Source organism: Suillus plorans, assembly GCF_016647745.1.
Source record: "Suillus plorans strain S12 chromosome Unknown HD556scaffold_5, whole genome shotgun sequence".
Taxonomy (NCBI): Eukaryota; Fungi; Basidiomycota; class Agaricomycetes; order Boletales; family Suillaceae; genus Suillus; species Suillus plorans.
The window spans coordinates 865,566-889,097 of NW_024537389.1; the positions used below are offsets into that span (position 1 = coordinate 865,566).

At 43.7% G+C, this 23,532-nt stretch overlaps 3 protein-coding genes across 3 annotated transcripts; 2 read left to right on the top strand and 1 right to left on the bottom strand.

The window, feature by feature from the left end:
* Window positions 1–7: 7 nt before the first annotated feature.
* On the top strand, window positions 8–1,097 carry HD556DRAFT_1437968 (uncharacterized protein; the record flags this gene model as incomplete). Its single annotated transcript, XM_041305774.1, has 6 exons — window positions 8–117; window positions 176–369; window positions 423–488; window positions 537–770; window positions 822–970; window positions 1,062–1,097. The coding sequence occupies 6 exons, from the start codon at window positions 8–10 to the stop codon at window positions 1,095–1,097; spliced, it is 789 nt and encodes a 262-aa protein (XP_041165805.1).
* A 15,295-nt stretch (window positions 1,098–16,392) lies between these two features.
* On the top strand, window positions 16,393–17,225 carry HD556DRAFT_1437971 (uncharacterized protein; the record flags this gene model as incomplete). The annotated part of the gene is made up of 3 exons (XM_041305775.1): window positions 16,393–16,520; window positions 16,587–16,693; window positions 16,747–17,225. 3 exons carry the CDS (start codon window positions 16,393–16,395, stop codon window positions 17,223–17,225), a joined length of 714 nt encoding a protein of 237 aa, XP_041165806.1.
* A 4,455-nt stretch (window positions 17,226–21,680) lies between these two features.
* HD556DRAFT_1437972 (uncharacterized protein) lies at window positions 21,681–23,255 on the bottom strand (the record flags this gene model as incomplete). Its single annotated transcript, XM_041305776.1, has 7 exons — window positions 21,681–21,862; window positions 21,911–22,143; window positions 22,181–22,286; window positions 22,446–22,560; window positions 22,612–22,737; window positions 22,786–23,190; window positions 23,235–23,255. The coding sequence occupies 7 exons, from the start codon at window positions 23,253–23,255 to the stop codon at window positions 21,681–21,683; spliced, it is 1,188 nt and encodes a 395-aa protein (XP_041165807.1).
* Window positions 23,256–23,532: the final 277 nt, after the last annotated feature.

Below are 23,532 nucleotides of genomic sequence, written 5' to 3' on the forward strand. Positions count from 1 at the left end.
TGCAATCATGGTAACCTGCATCAACCCTGTATTTCACCCTTGCATCGCTGCGCAACGTGCTACCAACGAACTCGTCGTTTATGCTCGAGAAGTTGGTCAGGTCGTGACCATTGCCTAGTAAGTTGTATTTTGTTGTGTGTTCATTTTTTTCCTATTGCTCACAATATCCTCTTAGCCCACAGACTAGTCAAGGTTACCGTGTTACACCAGAGGGCTTTTTCTACTGGCTCGAGCGTCGCGGTCTCACATTTGAGTGTTTCTGTGGTATAGTTTCCAGTCAGCCCACTCCAGCGCGTTTCATCCATGAGTTTATCTCTGGAGATGTTGTTGTGCGCTGCAATGATGTAAATAATCGCTGCGGCTTCTACTGTAGGTCTTCATTCTTTCTCCTTCATCTTACGAGTTCCTCACAGCCCAATCAGTGAACTTGAATAACATTCGAGCCACTGCATTATTAACTTCACGCTACAAAAACATCCTCACACGCTGTAAGTAAAAAACTGTACTCAATCTCTCTCTTCTCAATACTTTCATAGGGCGCAGTAGTATTCTAGATCTCCCTGCACTCATTGCGACGTTCCGCGACACATTTGGACAGCAACCTTACTCGTTGACAGAAGTTGCCCCAATATTTACAGGCTACTGCGGCATACATGAAAGTATTTTCCCTGGTTATCCTCAGCTTCGTGGTGGCATTAGCCACTCTGCAATATGTACACCAACCCCACATACACCTCGCAAAGCCATTCACCAACATCGTCAACAACCATGTGAGTATTCAGATCAAAATAATGTACACATTACTAAGTGTTACAATAAAGACACCAAGACTTCATCCAAAGTCTCACTCGCTCGCCAATCTGCAACCAAGGTTGCGTCCCATGAGATCACAGGGTCGTCTCGTTCGAACAAACCACAGCTATCCGCGCACGAGAGAGATGTGTTAACTCGTCTTTCAATGGGGATGGGAGTGAGTTACGAAGATAGCTTCGGGATGATGGAGGCATGTGATGGATGCGGCAAGATACTGGTTCGGAGTGCGCTGACCGCCCACATTCTAGGAGAGGAGTGTGGGCACCGTCCGTCGTAGGTCTTAGATATATATAATCCAATGGTAGTTTTATAATCATTTATTTTGTATACGAAGCGATGGTGTACGGGGGGTTTGGTGCTGCGGATGTTCGGACTTGAATGTTACCTCATTTTCGAACCGATCAAGGCTCCGAGTTGGAACAGGGCACCTGATACTCGTCAGATCCGGATGTTCGGAAGTCCGGAGACAGGTGATTACCATAAGGGGATGAGCGCTGATTTAAGGTTTGGGTTAGGCTATGAAGCATAGGTCGGATCCGGAGATCGGGAGATGTGGATATCAGATCTGGCATCCAGATATCAGATGCAGGAGTACAGGGATCCGGACAGATAGAGGATTGGGTCTGGAGACATGGACAGGAGGTCCGGAGGTCCGGATGAGGCGTGGGAACATCGTCGGATGTTGGTCCGGAATGCAGGATATGACAGTATCCCCCCTTTAAGGCCGAGCCCTCGAGGCTGATGACTTAGGAAGTCTGGAACAGAAATCGCTGGTATATGGCAAAGGACAATGATGGACGGATTCCGGAGGATTGGTTCCTATGAGCTGAAAATCTCCGGAGGTTTCGGAAATGTTCCTGACACACACATGGTTTGTTATGATGCCTAGTACTTCATCTGGAAACTGGACGTCATAGACGGGGGTGAAGAATGGCGATGGGATGTGAGGACAAATAGGTTTCTGGAGTGGAAGTCTGGAACACTTTGAGGATAATTCCGAAGGTGAAAAAGCACGGGAAAGTCGGAGGAAGCTCACGGAGTGGAGGAGGTTATGTCAGGACAGTGGAAATGCAGCGAGTGCAGGACAAGAGGGCAAGAGTGGATGCAATGCAGGCCTCTTTCTGATGTGACAGAGGAGTCCTGTGAGACATATCTTTCTCCATGAAGCAGAGCTTGTACTGAGGTACAGCTAAGGATAAGTGCATCATTGGAAATCCGGAAATTAGCCCCTATGACCGGAAAATGATCAGAGATGTAATCGCATGATGACTGATGAACTTCCGGAGTGCAGGAAGTGAGAAAGGAGTGCTATGAGGCATGATTTCCTTTGTACAGAGGTCTGAGGTTGAATGGATTTCAATCTGCAATGTGTGCTATCACTCGAGCCAGAAGTGTGTCAGAGGAATCTGCTGGATATGACTGTGTGCTTCCGGAAATTAGCCCCTAAGACCGGAAAGGTTCCGGAGCATTGATTGCACACTGTGAGAGGTCATGGACGGAGTTTCCAGGTGCACTGAAAGTCATTACAATTCAGCAGGGTTTTGTATCCGGTGCAAGGCCTTTGAGGAATGTGTGTGGTGGATGGAAAACCTTATGATGGGACGGATGGATCCAAAATGGTCTGGAGTAGGGCTATGGCGTGGGAACCAACAGGAGTCGGACAGAAGGATGATGATAGCGGAGGAATGGGTCGGAAACACGGAGATCAGAAACACAAAGGGTCAAAAACGCGGAGGGTCGGAAATGCAGAAAAAGGATGGGAGTGCAGAGAGGATGTCTTTCCGGAATATTCAATATCCATTGGTACAGCTGCTAGAGCAGAAGTATAGCTAGTGTATAGGCTCATAAAGGATGGAGCGAGCTGTTTGATGGGCCAGAGATTGCGTGGATTGACAACATCTGCAAAGACGCAATTTTCCAATGGAACTCCGGAAATGCTTTCCAGGAGGTTTTGGAAGGGATGCAACGGACCGGAAATCAATGGTCCGGAGGTCAACACTGGTCAGGTGGAGGTGGATACTGAAATGGACCAGATCCTTCTAGCTCGCAAGTCCTGCAACAGGCGACTGCGTTAACTAGGGATATATAGTCGGTTTTATCAGTGGAGGTGACACAGTGGACTTGGAAGTGGGTTTGTCAGATTAGGGTTGGATGTGGTCGGAAAACATGATAGGAGGTCCGGACGTAAGTATTTGGCAATGTCAGGGTCTATGGTGAAGTATCTGATGGGAGTCAGAACAGATATTGAGTCGGAAAAGCGGAGGAAGAGAACAGATCATCGGAGGAGATGTATGTGATAGGACAGAGGTGTTTGCAAGTGGTTCGGAATTCCGGAGCTCTGGATGATAGGGGCTATGGCGTGGAAACCCATAGGAGGTGGAAGTGCAGTCAAACACGATGGAACACTAGGCAGTGAAGTCAAATGTGTTGGATGACTATCAATGGCCTAGAAAGATCATGGATGAATAGTTCGGGATGTTTTCCAATGATATGCAATGTAATGTGCGCTTTTCCCGCGGTGTTCCGGAGCTGATCCGGCCGGAAATACAACTGAATGGTCCGGATAGGTTATGGGTCGGATAGGAAAGCTGCACATGCATGGATGACTGCGCAAGACAGTGGAAATTGTTCTTTTATGGGACGGAGCAAGTAAATTCCGGGTGGAACACAGGCTGATGAGGGTGAAGTGAATACTCAAGCGGAGTCCCTATCCCCCCCTTTGGGAGATGTTTCCAAACATCAATGGAGGAAAAATGGCACAGGGATCCGGCAGGAGCTCTGGATTTTCGGAGGAAACTGAAAGTGAGCCACAAGAGTGAACAGGAACGGATGTGGAAGATATAATGCAAAGCAGGACTGAGGTGCTGAAAACTCCAGAGGTATCACCAGTGCTTTTCCAGAGCCGGAGCGGTTTCCAGAGAAGGCACTATTGAATGGTGAGGGACTATGGGACAGTAGCTCGGATGGGAGCGAAAGTGGTTCCGAAGCAACTTGTCATATCCCATATTCTGGACTTACATCCGACAATATTCCCACGCCTCATTCGGACCTTCGGACGCCCTATCCATGTCTCCAGTCCTCTATCCATCCGGATCCCTGCACCTCTGCACATCCACATCCACATCCACATCCCTTTACCTCCATACCTCAGCTAGCCTGCATCAGTCATCCTCTGTCCCATCACCCTAATGTCATATCCCATATATCCACGCATCTCATCCGGATGTCCGGTCCAATCCGGTCCAATCCGGTCCGATCTGATCTGATCCGATATACGATAAGCTTCCTAATTCAATTCCTGTGCATATAACGTTAACACAGCCTATTCCTCTATTCGGTATTCCTTGTCCTCAGTATCTCGGTTATACTTACTACCGGTATGCTTACTGATCCGTTAACCTATGCTTCATTTCCGACTCGCGCTTGATAACATTGCTTATGCTTCATACATAGCCTCGGATGCTTGCTTACTGATCTTTCCGTTATTTCCTTAGTATATAAACTCTTGTATATGTCCTGTAGTCCCTCAGTCTGAATATCATATTAGTCCTCGCACTAGATCTCACTCTAAAGTCCTCATATCAGTTCTAGTCTATCGACTTAGTCAATATCCATCTCGGGCCTAGGGAGAAATTCCCTAGGCCAGAGCTCTGCTTATCCGCTCATCCGCTTATCTGCTCATCTGATCCTCCGAAGTTTCCGGACATTCATCCGAAACTTTCCCGCGGTCCTCCGGACCTATTCTGCTTCGGACTTTGTCCTTGCAGCCTTTCCTCTGTTTGCTTCTACTTAGGACTTGTCCTAAGTAGCCATTATACGTATCTGTATCAGAATGAAACCTCATCATAATTTCCGGAAGTTCCTCTGGAACTTTCCCGCGCTCGTCCGGAAAGTCCTTCCGAACTTTCCCGCGCTTCGGATGTCCTTCGGACGTCCTTGGACTTTCTTCGGACATCATTCTGAAATTAAGGGCACATACTCGGGTAAGGGGCGCAGCGCATGAGCTGAAGCCAAGCCCCTTGGAATCAGTCCTACCCTTTGTGCACGGTCTTAACACAACTACAAGTTATTGCAAAATATATCTGTTCTGAATGGAGGCAGTCCAGAGACAAGGGGTGCATTGGAGGTGGGAGTAGGAGCTTCCATGAAGAAAGCCACCGGAAATCCGGAGTATTGAGCTCCGGAAATAGGGGTAAAGGTCGGACATTGGTATCCGGAGAAAAAAGGACGGGAGGATGGATGGAAGGATTACAGAGTGGAAAAGTGGGGATGGAGGATGGACATTTGTATGAAACATGTCCAGGCTATGGCGTAGAATACCCATAGGAGTTTTTCGGATCCGGAGAGGATGTAACTTGTCCTGGAGCACGGGAGTGAACGGATCTTTCGGAAACATGGAGATTTGACAACGGAATGGACGGATGAGCTATAATGTGAAGAAATACTTTGGTACTGAAAAGTCCGGACATCCGGAGCTATCTCCAGCAATTTTCCGGACCCGGAGGGAATATGGGCAGGAACTGGAGTGGACATGGTATCATTAACCATAAAGAACAATTGCGAAGAAGGTTCATTCTCGTCCGGAAAAGTTCAGAGATGACAAGGAGCAAACCGGAGGTATGGATCAGAGTGGTGGAGACCTTCATCAAGAAAGCCAATAGAGGTCCGGAGAATAGGGGTAAAACACGGAGAGGTTCGGAAAGTTTGTTGATTCGGACAGGAAGTCGGATGTAAGGACTAACAGGCTTCTGGAGAGGAACAGATGGTTTTCCAGGACCTACTTCCGGAGAATGAATCGGACGAGCTCCGGAGTTTTGGTTCGAAGGTCCGGAGGTGGATAATGAAGCCAGGAAATGGTCAGGAATTTGCATGGGACAAGATGGAAGGCAAGGCATCTCTTCCAAACATCAAGGGAGAATCGACAGCAAACTTCCGGAAGGTGGAAGAGCAGATAGGGGCTAGAGCGGAGGAAAGAGTGCCATCTGGAAATGGAGGCAGGAACCTGAGCGGGCCATTGTCAGAGGAATCAAAACCCGAACACTTGGTAGGAAAACCATCATGAAAGACGGAGTTCCCCTACAAGGAGGGTAATGGATACCAATACAAGGTGAATGCTAAATGGGTGGTGGATATGAATGGTGGATAGGGGTCTGGACTTTGACTGGAGGAGGTGCCATCCAACATGGAGGCAGACTGGAAATCAACCAGTGGAAGAAACATGGCTAGTCCGAAGATAGGGGTTCAAAAAAGCGGATTTGACGTCGGAGGTCTAAGGCATTTCCTGTAGTACCAATCGGAAAGGAGGTCTGCAAAATACCCTATTGATCAACGGATCATGGTGGGTGAGCAAGTATATTCTAGGTGGTACGAGGAGAATCCAAATGAGTTGAATGTGTGAGACATTCCAGAGTTGACTTTGCCAGCTCAGGAAATAGTTCGGAAACGGAAAACGTCGGAGTTACAGGGAACTGTGGGGCGTCGGAAAGATAGGATCGGATCAGGGAATTACAGGACATCAAGTCCGAAAACCTATTTGTTCTGCCGTGGAGGTGACAATCCTGTTTGGTTTCAGGACCGGAGTGTCATGATACTGAAGTGGAAATGACAGCAGAGCATGAAGGGTGGAAATTGAGCATTCCAGCGGATGTTTACAGATGCAGGGAATGGAGAATGAGCTCCGGAAAATCCGGAGTTTTCATCGGAAATGGGATATGGGAAAATGGAGGGTTCGAAGGAAGAATACACAGTTTCCAAGGGACAGAAGTCAGATCCAATTTCAGGTATGATCTAAGGATTCAGTATACTTGGTAAGGTGTGAGTCTGAATATACTGTTAAGACCGTGCACAAAGGGTAGGACTGATTCCAAGGGGCTTGGCTTCAGCTCATGCGCTGCGCCCCTTACCCGAGTATGTGCCCTTAACTTCAGAATGAAGTCCGGAGAAAGTCCAGTGAAGTCTGAAGGACTTCCGGAGGAGCGTGGGAAACTTCGGAAGGACTTTCCGGACGAGTGCAAGAAACTTCCGGATGAGTGTGGGAAAGTTCCGGAGGAACTTCTGGAAATTACGATGGAGTTTCGTCCTGACAGGGATATGTGTAATGGCTACTCAGGACAAGTCCTGAGTAGAAGGAAACAGAGGAAAGGCTGCAAGGACAAAGTTCGAAGCAGAATAGGTCCGGAGGACTGCGGGAAAGTTCCGGAGGAACTTCCAGAAACTTGGAGGAATGGTGGATTGGAGGAGCAGAGGAGCAGAGCTCCGGCCTAGGGAATTCCTCCCTAGGCCTGAGATGGATAATGACTAAGTCGGAGGACTAGAACTGTTACGAGGACTTAGGGTGAAGGCTAGTGCGAGGACTAATATGTGTAATATTCAGACTGAGGAAATACAGGAGTATCTATTGGGGTTTATATACTAGAGGCAAGTCTGTGCAGATCAGTAAGCAGAGGGGTAAGGCTATGTATGAGCATATGGAAATGTATTTAGAAAATAAGACGGATCATAGGAAATGAACTTGGAGATGAAATGAGGTATGGAAAATGAGTATAGTCTAACTTGAGAAGGAACGTACAAAGGGAAAAGGCATGGAAGATAGACGCGGGTCAGATCCGGATGTTCGGAAGTCCGGAGACAGGTGATTACCATAAGGGGATGGGTGCTGATTTAAGGTTTGAGTTCGGACATGACAGATAGGTCAGATCCGGAGATGTGGATATCAGATCTGGCATCCGGATATCAGATGCAGGAGTACAGAGATCCGGACGGATAGAGGATTGGGTCTGGAGACATGGACAGGAGGTCCGGATGAGGCGTGGGAACGTCGTCGGATGTTGGTCTGGAATGCGGAATATGACAATATCCCAGGTAGACATAAACAATATCAGCTTTAACATGTCATGAATATAATTGATAAGCATGAAGACAATTAGATAGTGCATATAGTAGTTAGTCTTATATGCTTTAGAATGATTATGTCTATTTTGTTACCATAGAGAAACATGTACATTATTGGTCCTAACAATACAACCAAGTTGATTATATAGATGTAAAGAGTACTATATAAGACTATATCTTTGATTTATGTTGAAGTCCAGCTATACTACAGTAGTATCAATTTGCAGCTTTCAGTCCAATTATGAAAGATGTTCTTAAGCTACTGCATACCACAGATCTTACCAAAAACTTTCTCATATATATCCTTAGTGCACATACCTGACCTATATTAACTCAAAGCTCCATATAAACCTCAGGATTAATATAACAATCAACTATTTTATACTAACTCTAGTACTCTATATTTTTAGAGCATATATCATCTGACCTACTATGTAATCAATTATCATACAATATTATTCTTTAGGATCCATCATATTCTCAGATCATGTATCATTTAATATATATTGACTCAGAGCTCCATGTGAACCCTAATAATTAGTACACTCATCAGCAACATGATACTAATTCCAAAGATATGTTACATTCTTAGAGTACATACTTTTTGACCTATATTAACTGGTAGTATCACACAAATCTCTATAATTTGTCTATTAATCACAATCATTTTAACTTCTTTGATAATTATTTCAGCCCTAAATGACTCATATTAGTTCTAATAGTAGACAACTCAATACCCACCAGCCCATAGATTATATTATCATCACCAACTGGAGTTAAGACATGGTGTTTTTTAGTCATGCTTATTATTAATTTTATATTACTATCATTTGTCATTTACTTCTTGATGATTCTCAAAATTATAAAATACAATATAATAGTAACTTCACTGCTTACTACTTTAATTAATGCTTTTTCTCTTTTAAGTTCAATAAACTTGTTTTTTTCTATTTCAAATTGTCACAAATGATTAGATACTTAAATAATACTCAAAGCATTGCATATATATTTTTGTATCAAATACATTTATTACTTTGGATATAGTTGTCTAAGCATTTCATAAAGCTCTATCCTTGCATTTTCAGCTCAAGAGTAAGTCTTACTAGTACTTTCTAAATGAAAACTTATGACTGCAGGTGTTATTATTACTGCTATATTTAACATTATACAGCCTAGCTGTAAGTCAAAGAGAGAGTTGGTTGCAAAGATTTTTATTATTAGCCTGTGAGTCTGGCAGTTGCTGTGTCCATTTCCTAAGTTCAAGGATTAGTAAACTAGAAAATGTTTGGCATGATCAGCATGTGGCTTTATAGATAGGGGTGTTGTGATAGCAATACTACATATCATATGTATAGATATTATTGATGCTTTATACAATTTATATTACTCTGTTGATTTGTCTATATGTGTGACTATGTTATGATATTCAATTACATTAAGGAATAAGACTAGTCAACTCTACATCAGAGTTAAGCTACTGCAATAATGAAATCATAACACTAAGGGCCTAGAAGTTCTTATGCAGTTCAAAATAGTTTGCTTTATGCAAGTGTAACCTCCAATATCTATTGCTTCAAGTTTGTAATAAGATATATAAGCATCTGGCTAAGTCAGTGTTTTTGTACTGTTAGACTCATTATAATACATCTTGGTGGCACTCCCACATTCATCTGCTTAGTGATTCTGTATTCTTGTGTCTCTCTCATAGTAAGACTTATAACATCAACTTAGGCCTTCTTAGTGCTTACTATTACTTGTATCAAACTATGAAATCTTTGTATGTCATCAGAATCATTCTTCCACCACTATTATGGCATATTCACACTCATTAGTAATATTGTGCGGCCTCTACTAGGCCTGTGATATTTCTGCTGCGATAATGGCACATTCACATATATGTAGCTCTTAATCTCTAATGACCTTATCACACACTATCAAGTATATCACTAGTCCTATGGTTCAAGCTATTATCTTTGCCTTTTGTTTGGGAATCCTTGTGGTCATAAAATTAATGAATTTCCTTGCCTCAGGGTTAAGATTTTATGGATGGGTTAATAGTGCATAAGCCATCTTGGCTATGATCCCTATCTGGGGTCTTGCCCTTACAATATTTCTTATTCCCATAATATAGGCAGAGGTTAGGGACTAGCAAGGAAGACTAGTTAGGCTCATCTATCTTTTGGACAAACTTTATATCTAGTTTTCTAACACCTGTATGGTTTGATAAATTGTATCTAGGATTCAGGAATATAAGCTAAAATTTTTAGACTTACTATGATCAGATGAGTCAGCATCTGCAGGGATATCTTGGTATACTTCTTAATATTATGTTCAGATTCTCAATCAGATTCTTTATGAATCTTGATTTGTGAATTCATTCAATATTCTACTCTATCTTGCTCCTTATTGGCCTTGAAGGAGTCTCTATAGAAACATCTGTAAGTACAGCATGCTATTTGTAAGTTTTATTTTATTCATCACTCATTATAAAACTAATTGTCTACATTAAAGCCTACTAATTCACCTTTATTACTTTGCTTATAGTAATATTCCACTAGCCCTAAATTACGCAGTGACAGACTCTTAGACAATGCCTGAAACTACACTATACTATCATATTGTTACAATACTCTGTCATGCTAGTTAGTTTTCATTCTATTTTGTTTTATATAGTACATAATTATGTTATTGAAGTCCCCACATCATATACATTATGACAAAATTGTACTTTCTGAATTAAATTAACCTAGTTTTGGCAATATAGGAATCAGCATGTCCATTGGATGATGAAGGCTGAGCAGAGAAAGCAGAGGCAGCTATAGTTGAGGAATGAGTAGTGACTAGAGCTGAAGTAGGCTGCAATAGAACAATGGAACTTATAAGTTTAGGACAAGGCTCTATCAGCAAAGACATCCTCCATGTACTTTGACATCTATACATTGCTCTTCAAAATTGCAGCTAAATTAGACAGATTTACAAGACTCCCACATAAAGCCACAAGATCATTGAGATAGAGGAATTGAGCTTTATTAAGTTGTAGTGCAGTGCTGGAGGGTACATATGAGATTATTGAGTGTTCCTATAAAAATTGCTCTGGGTTGGGATGAGAGAGTACTCACAGACATTAGATGGTCACTCTGTTTAAACTATATATATTATTATTTGCTGATGTATGTATTCAACATACTTACCTAGATATAAGTATCTAAGTTTTGGACTGAAAACATTCATTTTTACTCAATCCCTACCTAAGAACTCAATAACCTCTTGAAGTATGCCTATGGCAGCAGCAGATAATATGTTTGGTATTTATTCAAAGTTCCATATTGTGTCAGCTGAGTCAAACAGCAGGTTGGCTGATTTGAATAGTGCAGAAAGTCTCAGTCTTCAACTTTTCACCCTCATTTGTCCTGTTTGTATTTGTACCACACCTAATTAGCTGGTAGGTTCTTTTTTCCATGCTTTCAGACTGTTCTACTATCTTTGTGAGTTACTGAGATGCATGTTGATGCAAAAGGTCACAATTAAAATTACTACTACTGCAATATATAAAAAGACTAAGGCTTAATAAGAGGAAAATTCTGAGCAATTTGGATGCATGTGCACAGTACCCTCTAGTCCTAATCTGCAGATCCTGTGAGAGAAAAGGTGAGAGCTGTGAAAGTCAGCAGACAAAGTCCTTACAAAACACTAAGGACAGGTAGTTAGCATAGTCTGGACAATTAGAGAAAGTGTATGCAAGAAGTGATATTAATAGCATGCAGTGGATATCATACAGTATAAGGAAGCAGCAGGTAGAGAAAAGAAAGGAGGATATATGAAGTTGTCAAGAATGACTGAGCTGAGAATATGAGACTATTATAATATGAAGGCAATTATCCTAGAAAACATGATGCATGATGCATCAAAGAGCATGAGAGATGTATTAGTTTAAAAATGTGATGTATCACTACTACCACTACAATCATAGCATTTTGTTGCATCATCATGATAAGGATGCCTGAGTAACAACTTAGTACTCAGAGCTCATCATTGTATCTGCATATGGTTATATTATTACCAAAGCTACTTTGTATATCATATGATTTGGTACTTTGTTTGTACATGTATTTAATTATATATATTTTTTTGGCACAAATAGGGCAAAAGTCAAAGTCTAAGATATCCTTGAATAGTGGGTCAGTTAAGTATATATATGCCAGTGATTCTGCTGAGTTAGCAAAAAACAGTGAGTCTGCCTTGTCCTTACCTTTAGCATGATGACTTTGAGTATTGAATCACCTGTACAATTATGTGTAAGTTAGTATAGGTAGCAATCATACGATGAATAAATATACTATTTTATTTGCTTCTTGTCAATCTTCAAATTCAGACCATTGAGCCTCTGGCACAACTACCATAAGGCTGAATTATTTTGTCTTAAATATTGGGGCCTTCACTGGACCTTTGTGGGCAGGCTAAAGACACTGGGTAGAAATAGGAAATTGATGGCTAGAGTATCATGATATTATGTTAAGACCATGCACAAAGGGTAGGACTGATTCCAAGGGGCTTGGCTTCAGCTCGTGCGCTGCGCCCCTTACCCGAGTATGTGCCCTTAACTTCAGAATGAAGTCCGGAGAAAGTCCAGTGAAGTCTGAAGGACTTCCGGAGAAGCGTGGGAAACTTCGGAAGGACTTTCCGGACGAGTGCGAGAAACTTCCGGATGAGTGCGGGAAAGTTCCGGAGGAACTTCCGGAAATTACGATGGAGTTTCGTCCTGACAGGGATATGTATAATGGCTACTCAGGACGAGTCCTGAGTAGAAGGAAACAGAGGAACGGCTGCAAGGACAAAGTCCGAAGCAGGATAGGTCCGGAGGACCGCGGGAAAGTTCCGGAGGAACTTCCGGAAACTTGGAGGAATGGAGGATCGGATGAGTGGATGAGCGGATGAGCGGAGGATCGGAGAAGCGGAGCTCCGGCCTAGGGAATTTCTCCCTAGGCCTGAGATGGATGATTACTAAGTCGGAGGAATAGAACTGTTACGAGGACTTAGTGTGAAGACTAGTGCAAGGACTAATATGTGTATGATATTCAGACTGAGGAAATACAGGAGTATCTACTGGGGTTTATATACTAGAGGCAAGTCTGTGCAGATCAGTAAGCAGAGGGGTAAGGCTATGTACGAGCATGTGGAAATGTATTAGAAAATAAGACGGATCATAGGAAATGAACTCGGAGATGAAATGAGGTACGGAAAATGAGGAAGTCTAACTCAAGAAGGAACATACAAAGGGATAAGGCACGGAAGATAGACGCGGGTCGGATCCGGATGTCCGGAGATGAATGCGTGATAGGTCTGGGTCCAGAACGCAAGGAAGATAGACGTGGGTCGGGTCCGGATGTTCGGAAGTCCGGAGACAGGTGATTACCATAAGGGGATGGGCGCTGATTTAAGGTTTGGGTTCGGACATGACAGATAGGTCGGATCCGGAGATCCGGAGATGTGGATATCAGATCTGGCGTCCGGATATCAGATGCAGGAGTACAGGGATCCGGACGGATAGAGGATTGGGTCTGGAGACATGGACAGGAGGTCCGGAGGTCCGGATGAGGCGTGGGAACGTCGTCAGATGTTGGTCCGGAATGCGGGATATGACATATTAAGACCGTGCACAAAGGGTAGGACTGATTCAGAGGGGCTTGGCTTTAGCTCATGCACTGTGCCCCTTACCCGAGTATGTGCCCTTAACTTCAGAATGAAGTCCAGAGAAAGTCTGAAGGACTTCTGCAGGAGCGCGGGAAACTTCAGAAGGACTTTCCGGATGAGTGTGAGAAACTTCCAGATGAGTACAGCTAGAGGAATTTCCAGAAATTACGATGGAGTTTTGTCCTGACAGGGATATGTGTAATGGCTACTCAAGACAAGTCCTGAGTAGAAGCAAACAGAGGAAAGGCTGCAAGGACAAAGTCCGAAGCAGAATCAGTCTGGAGGACTGTGGGAAAGTTCTGGAGGAACTTCCAGAAACTTGGAGGAGCGGAGCTCTGGCCTAAGGAATGCCTCCCTAGGCCTGAGATAGATATTGACTAAGTTGGAGGACTAGAACTAATGTGAGGACTTAGTGTGAGATCTAGTGCAAGAACTAATATGATATTCAGACTGAGGAAGTACAGAGACTTTTACAGGGTTTATATACTACAAAGGACATAATGGAGAATCAGCCAGCGCAGTGTGAGACTATGTACGGAGCATGTGGAACACCTAACACTAGTATGTTGTATTGAGTCTTGCTCTCATATCCCATGTTCTAGTGTGACACTCGGAACCTTGTTGGGCTGTAAAGAGTGTCTTTCATATTTGTGTCAAGAACTATTGAAGGATATAGGTTCCACCTCATTGTCATGTGTTCTTAATGGCAAGTTCCTCTTAGCCAATGTTTATCTGGTGTGTATCCACACTCATATCCACTCTGCATGCTTTGGATTTCCATCCTGTATTGTCTGTCCATGTCCTTTCCATGTCCACCTATCTTCGCTGGTGTGTGTTTATTTTCTCTTCTAGCTTGACTAAATGATAGCGAGACTTATTACATGTATCTGTGTATTCTGTTTTGCACATTCTCTTATTACATATTTTCTTCCCTCCAGTCCTGCAGCCACTAACTGCACTCCTCTCACCACCAATGAGTTGATGGATCCTGATATGATGTTGACAAATTTAGATTTTTGTTTGGGCTGGCACCAACACCTCACCAGTTCTAGTTGATAGATATATGACTTATTCCTCTCACTCATCTGAATACATTGTCATGTTTTTCATGGCACAAAGTCTCATACAGTCAGCTACATCATTACACCTATATAAAAATTCACAATATACAAATACAAGTCCTCGAACTCTATCAAAAGTACTGGGTCCAGGTCAAATTTTCTGTTCTGCATCTAAAATAACCAGGGTAGTGAGGACTAGAGAAGACAGTAGTAGGCATCAGTGCATGGTAGAGTAGGTGATGGTAGGTACCAATGGTGTGTTTAACAGTTGAATATGGGGTCCAGAATGATAGTATCATTGAGACAACATTTTTTAAATGGACTTGTTGGCATGGCTGCAGGCAGAGCAAGTACAATAAGCTCTTGCAAGACTGCATTGAAGATGTCACATTTCAAAGATTCAATATGATGAAGGTAAATAGCCATATGAACTTCAACAAGAGCTCTTTTTAATTTTGACTCATATTGAGTTGGCAGAATAAGATCATGGTTTTCATGATATGCAGGTATGGGTTGGATATTGTGGGAAGCCATGAGTTCATAAAGATGACCCTTTGTGGTGTTCAGAAACTGGCCAAGATGCCATATTGTATTCCAAACCTAGACTTTCTGCAGTTGTTAGTGAAAATAAATGAGTTAGAGGAATCCAATAGGTTGTATCTATTTTACCTGTCAAATTTTCATCATCACCATTAACTTCATCATTAGCATTCTCTTTGTCATCAGCCTTGGTCTAAAATTCAACTAGTCAGTTGACAAAGCTACAGTGTAAAGAAGATATTTACATACTTTGAAAAGAGCATGTGTGAGTTTGATTCACCTTTGGTCAAGGGAATCATGGATGATACTGTTTCATAGTCCTGTTCTCTAAGAACCAACTTCTCAAAAGCACAGATGTTGTCGAGAATGGTCGAGAAATCATCAGAAGAAAATTTGAAGGCTTCATTGTGTCCTGCTGTGAGTCTACAGTTTAACTTGACATCTGCAAAACATGCTTGGAAAACATTTGTTGGGTTGAAGTTGGCGTCAAATATAAAGTAGAAATTGTTACCACTGATTTCAAATACACCATGGATTATGAATTCAGCATCTTCATCCAAGTTTTGTCCTTTTACAATGAGGATATTGCTCTTTTGACCATATTCTGCACAATAAGCTAACTTGGGTATTGCAGCATAAAAGCCACTATCTTTGTTTCGTAACTTGTTGAGTACAGATGCTGCCATTGCAGTTGGTCTTGGACCAGTAGGAGACTTTGTGGTGTTTCAGGAAAGGGGGACTCAGATGTCAAGGTTGTGTTATTTGACTGGGTCATAGTCAGTTGGGCTTGTGAGTGCACAATAAAGGTGCAATGAGTGTTGAGACTTACTATTATATGGGAATCCGGATAATGTGTATGATCTGTGCTGTTAGATATAAAGGACACTGTGAAACTTTAAAAGAACAAAGAGGTTAATTTAAAAGAAAAAGGTTGTGATTCATGTATTGGTCACGAGAACATGAGCATATTCTACAATGGGTTTCAAAGTGTAGCTGAAACATGCAGCCAAACACACTGCACTTGCAAAACAAATAAAACTCTGACAGCACTGCTGCACTGCTGTCATTGTTGTTGTCGCCACTGTCTATCACTATAAGCCCATCATCAATCTCTATGTCTGCACGAGGCACAAATAGCCATGGACGGGAAGTCAGTAATACTAGAGCTTGAGGTCGTGCTAGCCATGGACCAGCTCCAGCTTCCTCACAGTCCCCCCAACCCTCCAAGATGAAAGTAACACCAACTACAAAGATCTCAGCATTCTACTGAGAGAAATGGTACTCAGCATGCACCTCTCACCTTATTGAGTGGTGCAAGGCCAATGATGAAGCTCAGATCAAGCTGTTCTCTGACTTGGCCAAAGATGCAAAGGACAAGAGTCAACTATGATAGTAGATGTCCATCCAGAAGAGAAACTATATCCAGCAGCTGGCTGCTGTGATTTTTATCAATGATAAAGATCCAACCATTCACGCATTATATAAGGAGCACCCATTTAGCTTGATCAAACCTGTTGAAAGTTGGTTCATCTCATATATCTACTATTATTTGATTCTGGATCTAGTGGTGTGATTGACTAGATTTTTTAGGCTTGGAAAAAAGTACAATGCTGCCAACAAAGGTCTTGGCCAAACAGGGGCTGGAGTGAAGTCTATCAAGGAGCTGGATGCAGACCCTCATACTAAAAATCTTATTGGTACGTGTATTTTTTTCTTTGTTTGTTAACAAAGTCCTGAGATCTGGCACTAGCTCAGCTTCTTCTGCAATTTCCGTGGTGGTCTGACCTCCATGGATGGTGGAGAACGAATCCATTCTATAATACAGCATTTTTGACAGCAGACCCTGGTCAAGATTTTGCCAGCGAGGCACTCAAATTTTTTACTAGAGCTCTGCATAATAAAGATAAAGGTAGTGGTGAGATGGATCTTGATGATGAAGATCTAGAGCCAGGAGAAATTCTCAAACAACCACTTGGTAGGAAGGAAACACTTGCTGGAGCTTCATGTCCACCAATTGAAAGTGATGATAATCTCTATGGTGACCTCAGCCATTTGAACAAACCCTCATTTTTGCAGCATCGTACCCATTCTTGCATCCCATCACCTCAAATCTCAGTCACAGATTTATTGTCATTAGATTCACCAAGTTTGACAACATCACCATTGCCCCCCTTAAATCTTCGCCTTGATCACTACAGCCATTCACCTTCATATCCTGCTGTGGCTTAACCAACTAATACCAATCGGCCTCTGGATATCTCACTGGACTCGCCACCAAGACATACTACTTAGGTTCCTTCACGCAGTGTCACCAGACTCTCCACCTTTGCATACTAATGAGAACAACTTCTTTACCAACATGGAATGTCAAGTGTCAATCTGAGTCTTCTGATGGTGACTCGGAGGGGATTGAGAATATGATGAAGTCGTTCACTATGTACTCTCATAAAGCTAGTTGCAGTGGCCTACATGGTCAAAGTCCAGCCACCTCTCATCGTCCATCAGCATCTGAGTCTTGCAAGTGGTCATGTGATTTAGGAGCAGAGGTTATGAAGAAGCTAGCTGATGCCCCTGACTCACTCCTACTCCACATGCAGGATAACTCGGATTCCAAAGCCTCGAACAAGTGGTTGAAGTTTAACTATGCTAAGTTTTTGAAGAAGTTAAAGGCCCATGAAGCTCATGTGGAGCATGAACATGATGCATGCAGATTTGTTGCTACTCATAGTCATGAACGTGCCATGTCCAAGGACAAGACAAGGTAACTGGAGTTGAAAATCAGACTTGAAGAGGCTAAGTATCATAGCTTGGCAATGGAACATTTTGGTATGGACGGTACTACTGATGATGACGTCAATTGATCTTGTGCTTGTTCATGTCTGTATCTGTGTCTGTTTTCATCTTCAATGCTCACTATTCTTGCTAATCACATTCTTGGTACTTGCAATGCTGTACTATGACTACATGTTATCTTTCAGACTTGTTCTCAACATGCACAGCATCTAAACTCTGCTATGAAGCAAGTGACCCATCAACGTGTTCCAAAAAAATTGTCCAGCTGTTTCGATAAACCCCTCATCACCACCACCTTCTTCCTTGTCTATGTCTCTATTTTCTTGCCTTTGCGACTCCTTGCAAAAGTGTGGATTGGTACTTTTTCTTCCTAGCTCCTCCTCAATCTCAATAATGAGGTTGTGAAGAATAAGGCAACAATGTGTCCATATGTTCACATCATTGAGGTCTTTTTGTGACTGTATTTGAAGCCTAAGCTCACAAGGTGATTGGAACCATCCTTTGAGGGAACCATAGCAATGTTCCGAATGAACACATACCTTCATTTTAGGTATGAGCATATATACAAGTCTTTGTGTGCTCAATGACTTACTTTTGACAGGTGTTTTTTTTTTTGGATCGGCCTCAGACCACCAGCCACAGGGCGTTTAAAAGGAACAACACACTACGTACGTGATGCATCAGCCCAGATCCACTCATCCACTCCCAAAAAAATTTCAGGATGTCATGCAATTCATGTTCTTGAGAATGCATTGGCATCATGGAGACTTCCTGGGACCCCTATCACATAGTCAACAACATGAAGGTTGTGAGGCATAATCACAATCTAATGTAAGGTTAGTATCAATTTTCAATTTTGTTTCTCGATCACTTGTTTAGCTTTTTTCATTTTTTAATGTGATGTTGTAGTGGATGTGGATGTGATTCCATTACAATTTCTTGGAGTCACAGATACTGATATGAACTTGTTATCATTGAACGAGCTCATGAAATATGCACTTGCAAATATGGAGAATAGAGTTGACTCAAAGGAGGGCGGATATGCCATCCAACACAGTTTATTTCCAGTGTCTGACTTTGGGTCGGATCAGCATGGTGAATGTAACTTGAACCTTAATCCATTGGCTGCAGCATATCCAGTTCTATTTCCATATGGCATTAGTGGGATATAGGCAACAAGAGACAAGAATATTGGTTTCAATAAACACATACGATGGACACTGCAATACTATGACCGTCGTTTTCACACCCATCATTCTTTCCCATTTGTTGCTTTCAGCATTGAACAGAAATGGGAAGCTCAACAATCAGCTCATATTCAGATGTGCCAAAAGGACTTCAAACAAGATGCATGGGTGATCAATTCAATAACTGTAGCCAATTTGAAACAAGCTAAAAAGGAGGAAGCAGCACATGTTCCCATATCCAATCCTCGAGTTCGCCTACTATGTAAACATGTTTTCACCACCAGTGGACGTGTAAAAGGGTCAGATAAGTTACATGCATCTTATTGAGGTCAGATTTGAGGAACAAAAATAAAGAAATGCAGGCCATCTTTGTGGATAACAATCAATGCAAGTGACCTTCATGATTCTATTGTACAGGTCCTTGTTGGAGAAGGAGCCCCTTCAGTGACCTAACCCTATAAACATGGTTAGCCCACCTTGACATTTCTTCCATGACACCAGGGCTAACCCACCATGGGCCCAGCATATGTTGTAGGTGTATGTCTCTGGGTTGGCTCTTGCATGCTGTGTGCCCAGTGGATAGCTGTGGGCTCCCTATCTATGTTATATGTAACTCTGGAGTGGACCCTTGGGTGTCTGGATGGAGGAGAATTTTATTTAAGGATGGGCCTATAGTACAGCAGAATGGCCATCTCTCGAGACTTTGGGGTGGGCCCGTGGAATTCAGATGTAGCTAAATTACATTTGCCGATGGCATCAAGATCGGTGAACATTAGATATACCAGTGGATGTGAATTGCAAACCCGGCTGGCCAAGTGATCACCATTGTTGCTGCCGGCGCATGCACTTCAAACTCATTGGCGAGTGTCCACTGGTATAGGAAATGGTACATCGGATGTCCAGCGCGTGCAACTCACAACCACCGCCGGCTGTATGATTCCAACTATGAGCAGGGAACAAATTTCCAAAACTTTGGCAAGTGTTCGTCGAAAAGTGAAAATGGCAGGCACATCCGGCGCGATCATTTTAAAAATGTGCATCATCGGCGGCATTGCCTGGCGAATGTGCATGACCCGCTGGGTCAATCCAATTTCTGGCACACTGGGTGGTACCCCGATGTTGTGTCAGGCCCACAACATTCCAGCACAGGAGCGGGCCCACTATCGGTGGGTGCCCTAGGAGGGTGGGCCTGGATCAGGCTCTGGGCATTGAATGGGCCCACATAAAGGTGTGAACTATGGGATCCAGGCCTACCCTGTAAATACAGAATAGCAGAGGGAGCCCACCAAATCTGCCGGAAGCGCATATGGGCCCAGCTACATTGTACCCTTTGTTTGGTGAGGCTCATGCCATGTATAACAATATGATTAGGCCTGCCAGCGGTATGTGAACAATGGCGGTGGGCCCACATGAAGGTTTGAACTTAGGGACACAGGCCCACCCTAGAAATACAAAATGCTACAGTGGGCCCGCCATAACCTTGGATGGCGGATATGGGCCCAGCTAGATGCGGCGCTTTCTATGGCAAGGCTCACACCATGTATAGCACTGTACACATTGGCCCATATATGCTCTGAGATAGGTCATGGGCCTAATGCATGCAGTCAGTGAAGCGGTGGGCCTAGACCAATACTGTCAAGGTCGTAGGATCGAATCCAAAGGACTTCGGCCTCAGCTCGTACGCTGTGCCCCTTTCCCAAGTACTGTCCCTTATTTCAAAGACTTAACATTAACACGTCCGAAGGTCTGGACGAGTCTCGTAGTTATATCCGGATGACTTCCGGATATCGGAAAGACGTATAAGACTAATCCGGACGGATCCGGACTAGAAACAAACAGAGTATAGACTATCGGAATCGATCCGAAGTCTCAGAGATTGACAGGAGTTGTTTAGACTCAAGTCCGGAGGACAGAAAGAGGACAAACTAAGATGATATTCAAACTGAGGTACTACAGGAAATATACACGGGTTTATATACTAAGAGGATAACGGAAGGATCAATAAGCAAAGGTCTGAGGTTATGTATGAAGCATATGCAAAGCTTATCAGATGCGAGTCGGAAATGAAGCATAGGATAACGGATCAGTAATCATACCGGTAATAAGTATAACCGAGACACCGGGAAGAGGAAATACCGAATAGGCTGTGTTTAACGTTATATGAACAGGAAATGAATTAAGAAGCTTATCGGATATCGGATCGGACGCGGATCTATGCATCAGACCAGACCAGATCTAAGGGTCCGAAGTCTGGAAGAGAAGCGTGAATATATGGGATATGACAAATACCGTGTTATATACAGACGAGCTCCCATTGTGTAACACTACAAATCTGAATAGACTCATATCACATCTCACAAATATGGTGGGCTCCTTTCTGGTAAACTGTATATAAGCATGGGCCCTGGTGCCGAAATACAATGGCACATTGGCCGGGTGCCGGATATACGGTAGGTTCAGGGTGAGTGCTGCTGTGCGCGGCGTGAGTAAATAGCACATCGGTGGAATTACCATTCCTGGTAAATCTTTGCATAGCGGCAGAACACCGGCAGGTCATCAACCATTCAAGGATCACAGATATGTCATGGGGTGGGTATACAGGGGCAGTATATCATGCCCATTTTCCATTCCATTGTGATCAAACTAAGTAATACATGTGTCTATAGTACCAGGAAACATAAGTGAAAAGAATTTTACATTACAGTTAGTTCACATCCTCATCAGCCTTCATTATCACTGGCAAACAATCAACCTCAGCTTGAGGAGTGGCCGGGAGATTGGGGAGTGCAAGATGGGCCTCAGTTGAGGTACCCTCAGGTTGGGTGGCTGGCTGGAATGAAGTGTCATTGGGGGGCACTGATGATGGTTCGGCGCTTGGCTGGATCTCTGTGGCAGGAGTCAGCTGAGTGGTGGCCGCCGATGGGGATTGCGCACCTGGATGTGCATTGGTGGGAGGGGTCTCGGTGGTTAGATGAGTGGTTACTGAAATGGCAAGTTGGCGAAGACCTTCAAGCTCATCCGCCAGCAGCTTGGCATGTTCTTCTTGTGCTGCATATCTCTCCTGAAGTTGCTGGTCACCGTTGATGACTTGCTGTTGCAAGGCTTCAACAGTCGCCTGAAGGCCAGCAACTTCATCCTGGAGATCCTGCAACTCCTCATTGGAGGGACTGGCGAGTGCTGGTTCAGCCCAAATCTGGGACTGACTGCACCATTGGTGGCTGCTCCTCCTCCACTTCGCTAACGGCCAGAGCATGCACTGGAGGATCTGTGGGATTTGGTAAGGAGCTAAAGTCAAACGGCTGAGACTTACCTGCTACAGGCGAGCAATGGCACCGAGATTGAGCGCGAGCTCACCGCACTGTTACAGACTTTTGTTTCATCTTGGGCACATCAGACCCTTTGCCTCTGCATCTAATCTTCAAGCAGCTGCAAAGGGCACAGACACATAATTTTCTGCCATGATCCTTACGGTACGCCTGGCGGCAAATGAGGTCCCACGTGATGCATTGCCCACAGCAGGGAGCCCACACTTCTGCCAAAGGATTAGCAAACTCATCCTCCATTAAATCGGGACTGGAGGGAATCTTTCGGACATCAATGTCATTTCTGGAATGTGGCACTGAATCAGGACTTACCGGCAAGGCAACAACGGCAGCAGTGGATTTCCTTGGCAGTTCCATAGCATCTTCCTCATTGGCTTCTTCATCTATATCTTCCTCAGTATTGATTTCCACATATTGTCGGCACGCTTTGGTGGTGGTCTGGACATGGTGTTAGCCGTGAGTTGCAAGGATAATGCATTGACTTACTGAGATGGCTGGTGTCGCTGGGATCTCTTCATCCAGCCCATCATCGCTGCTGACAACCACCCTAGACTTTTGGTGCTGTCGCTTCAACATCGCCGGGCGGCTCCATCTTCTGGTGCTGGGAGCATGGGCACGTTTCCCATGTTCTTCGGGCTCCTCCACCACAGGGCGCTTTCTGGGCTTAGAAGGGCCCTGGCTGGGCGGCAGGCTGCACCGGAAATTCCTGGTGGAGGGGAAAAGAGGGTAAGTTTGGATGCACACATCATCACCTCGTATATTGGCCCATACAGGTGTGCCGGTGAGGCTGGTCCTAGGTGTGTTCATATGCTGCTGCAGTTCTGCAGCAGCCGACAATATCAGCAGCGAGAGGATGGTTACACTCCCGCCATGGGACATCATAACCTGGGTCTGCAAAAAATTAGGTAACTCTACAATATGTAACAAGTACTTACCAAAACCTTGCCCATCTCCATGGCTATGGTAAAGTGGCGTGGATCCGTGGCATCTAACTGAGAAGCTTGCCCCAGCAGGTGGTTGATCCTGTTGGCAGCGTCGCTGAAGGCCTTGTTAGCGGCTGGCGATATTGTTGGCAGAGGACATTTTGGTATGAGTTCAAGATGAGGAACAGCGACAAACTCTAACACTATATATATATAACTCCGCTGTGACCATGGTGGCGGTGGATTATGCGTTACTTAATTGTTCCACGGCATTTGCCGAACATGACCACTTCAGACAAGATGTTCCACC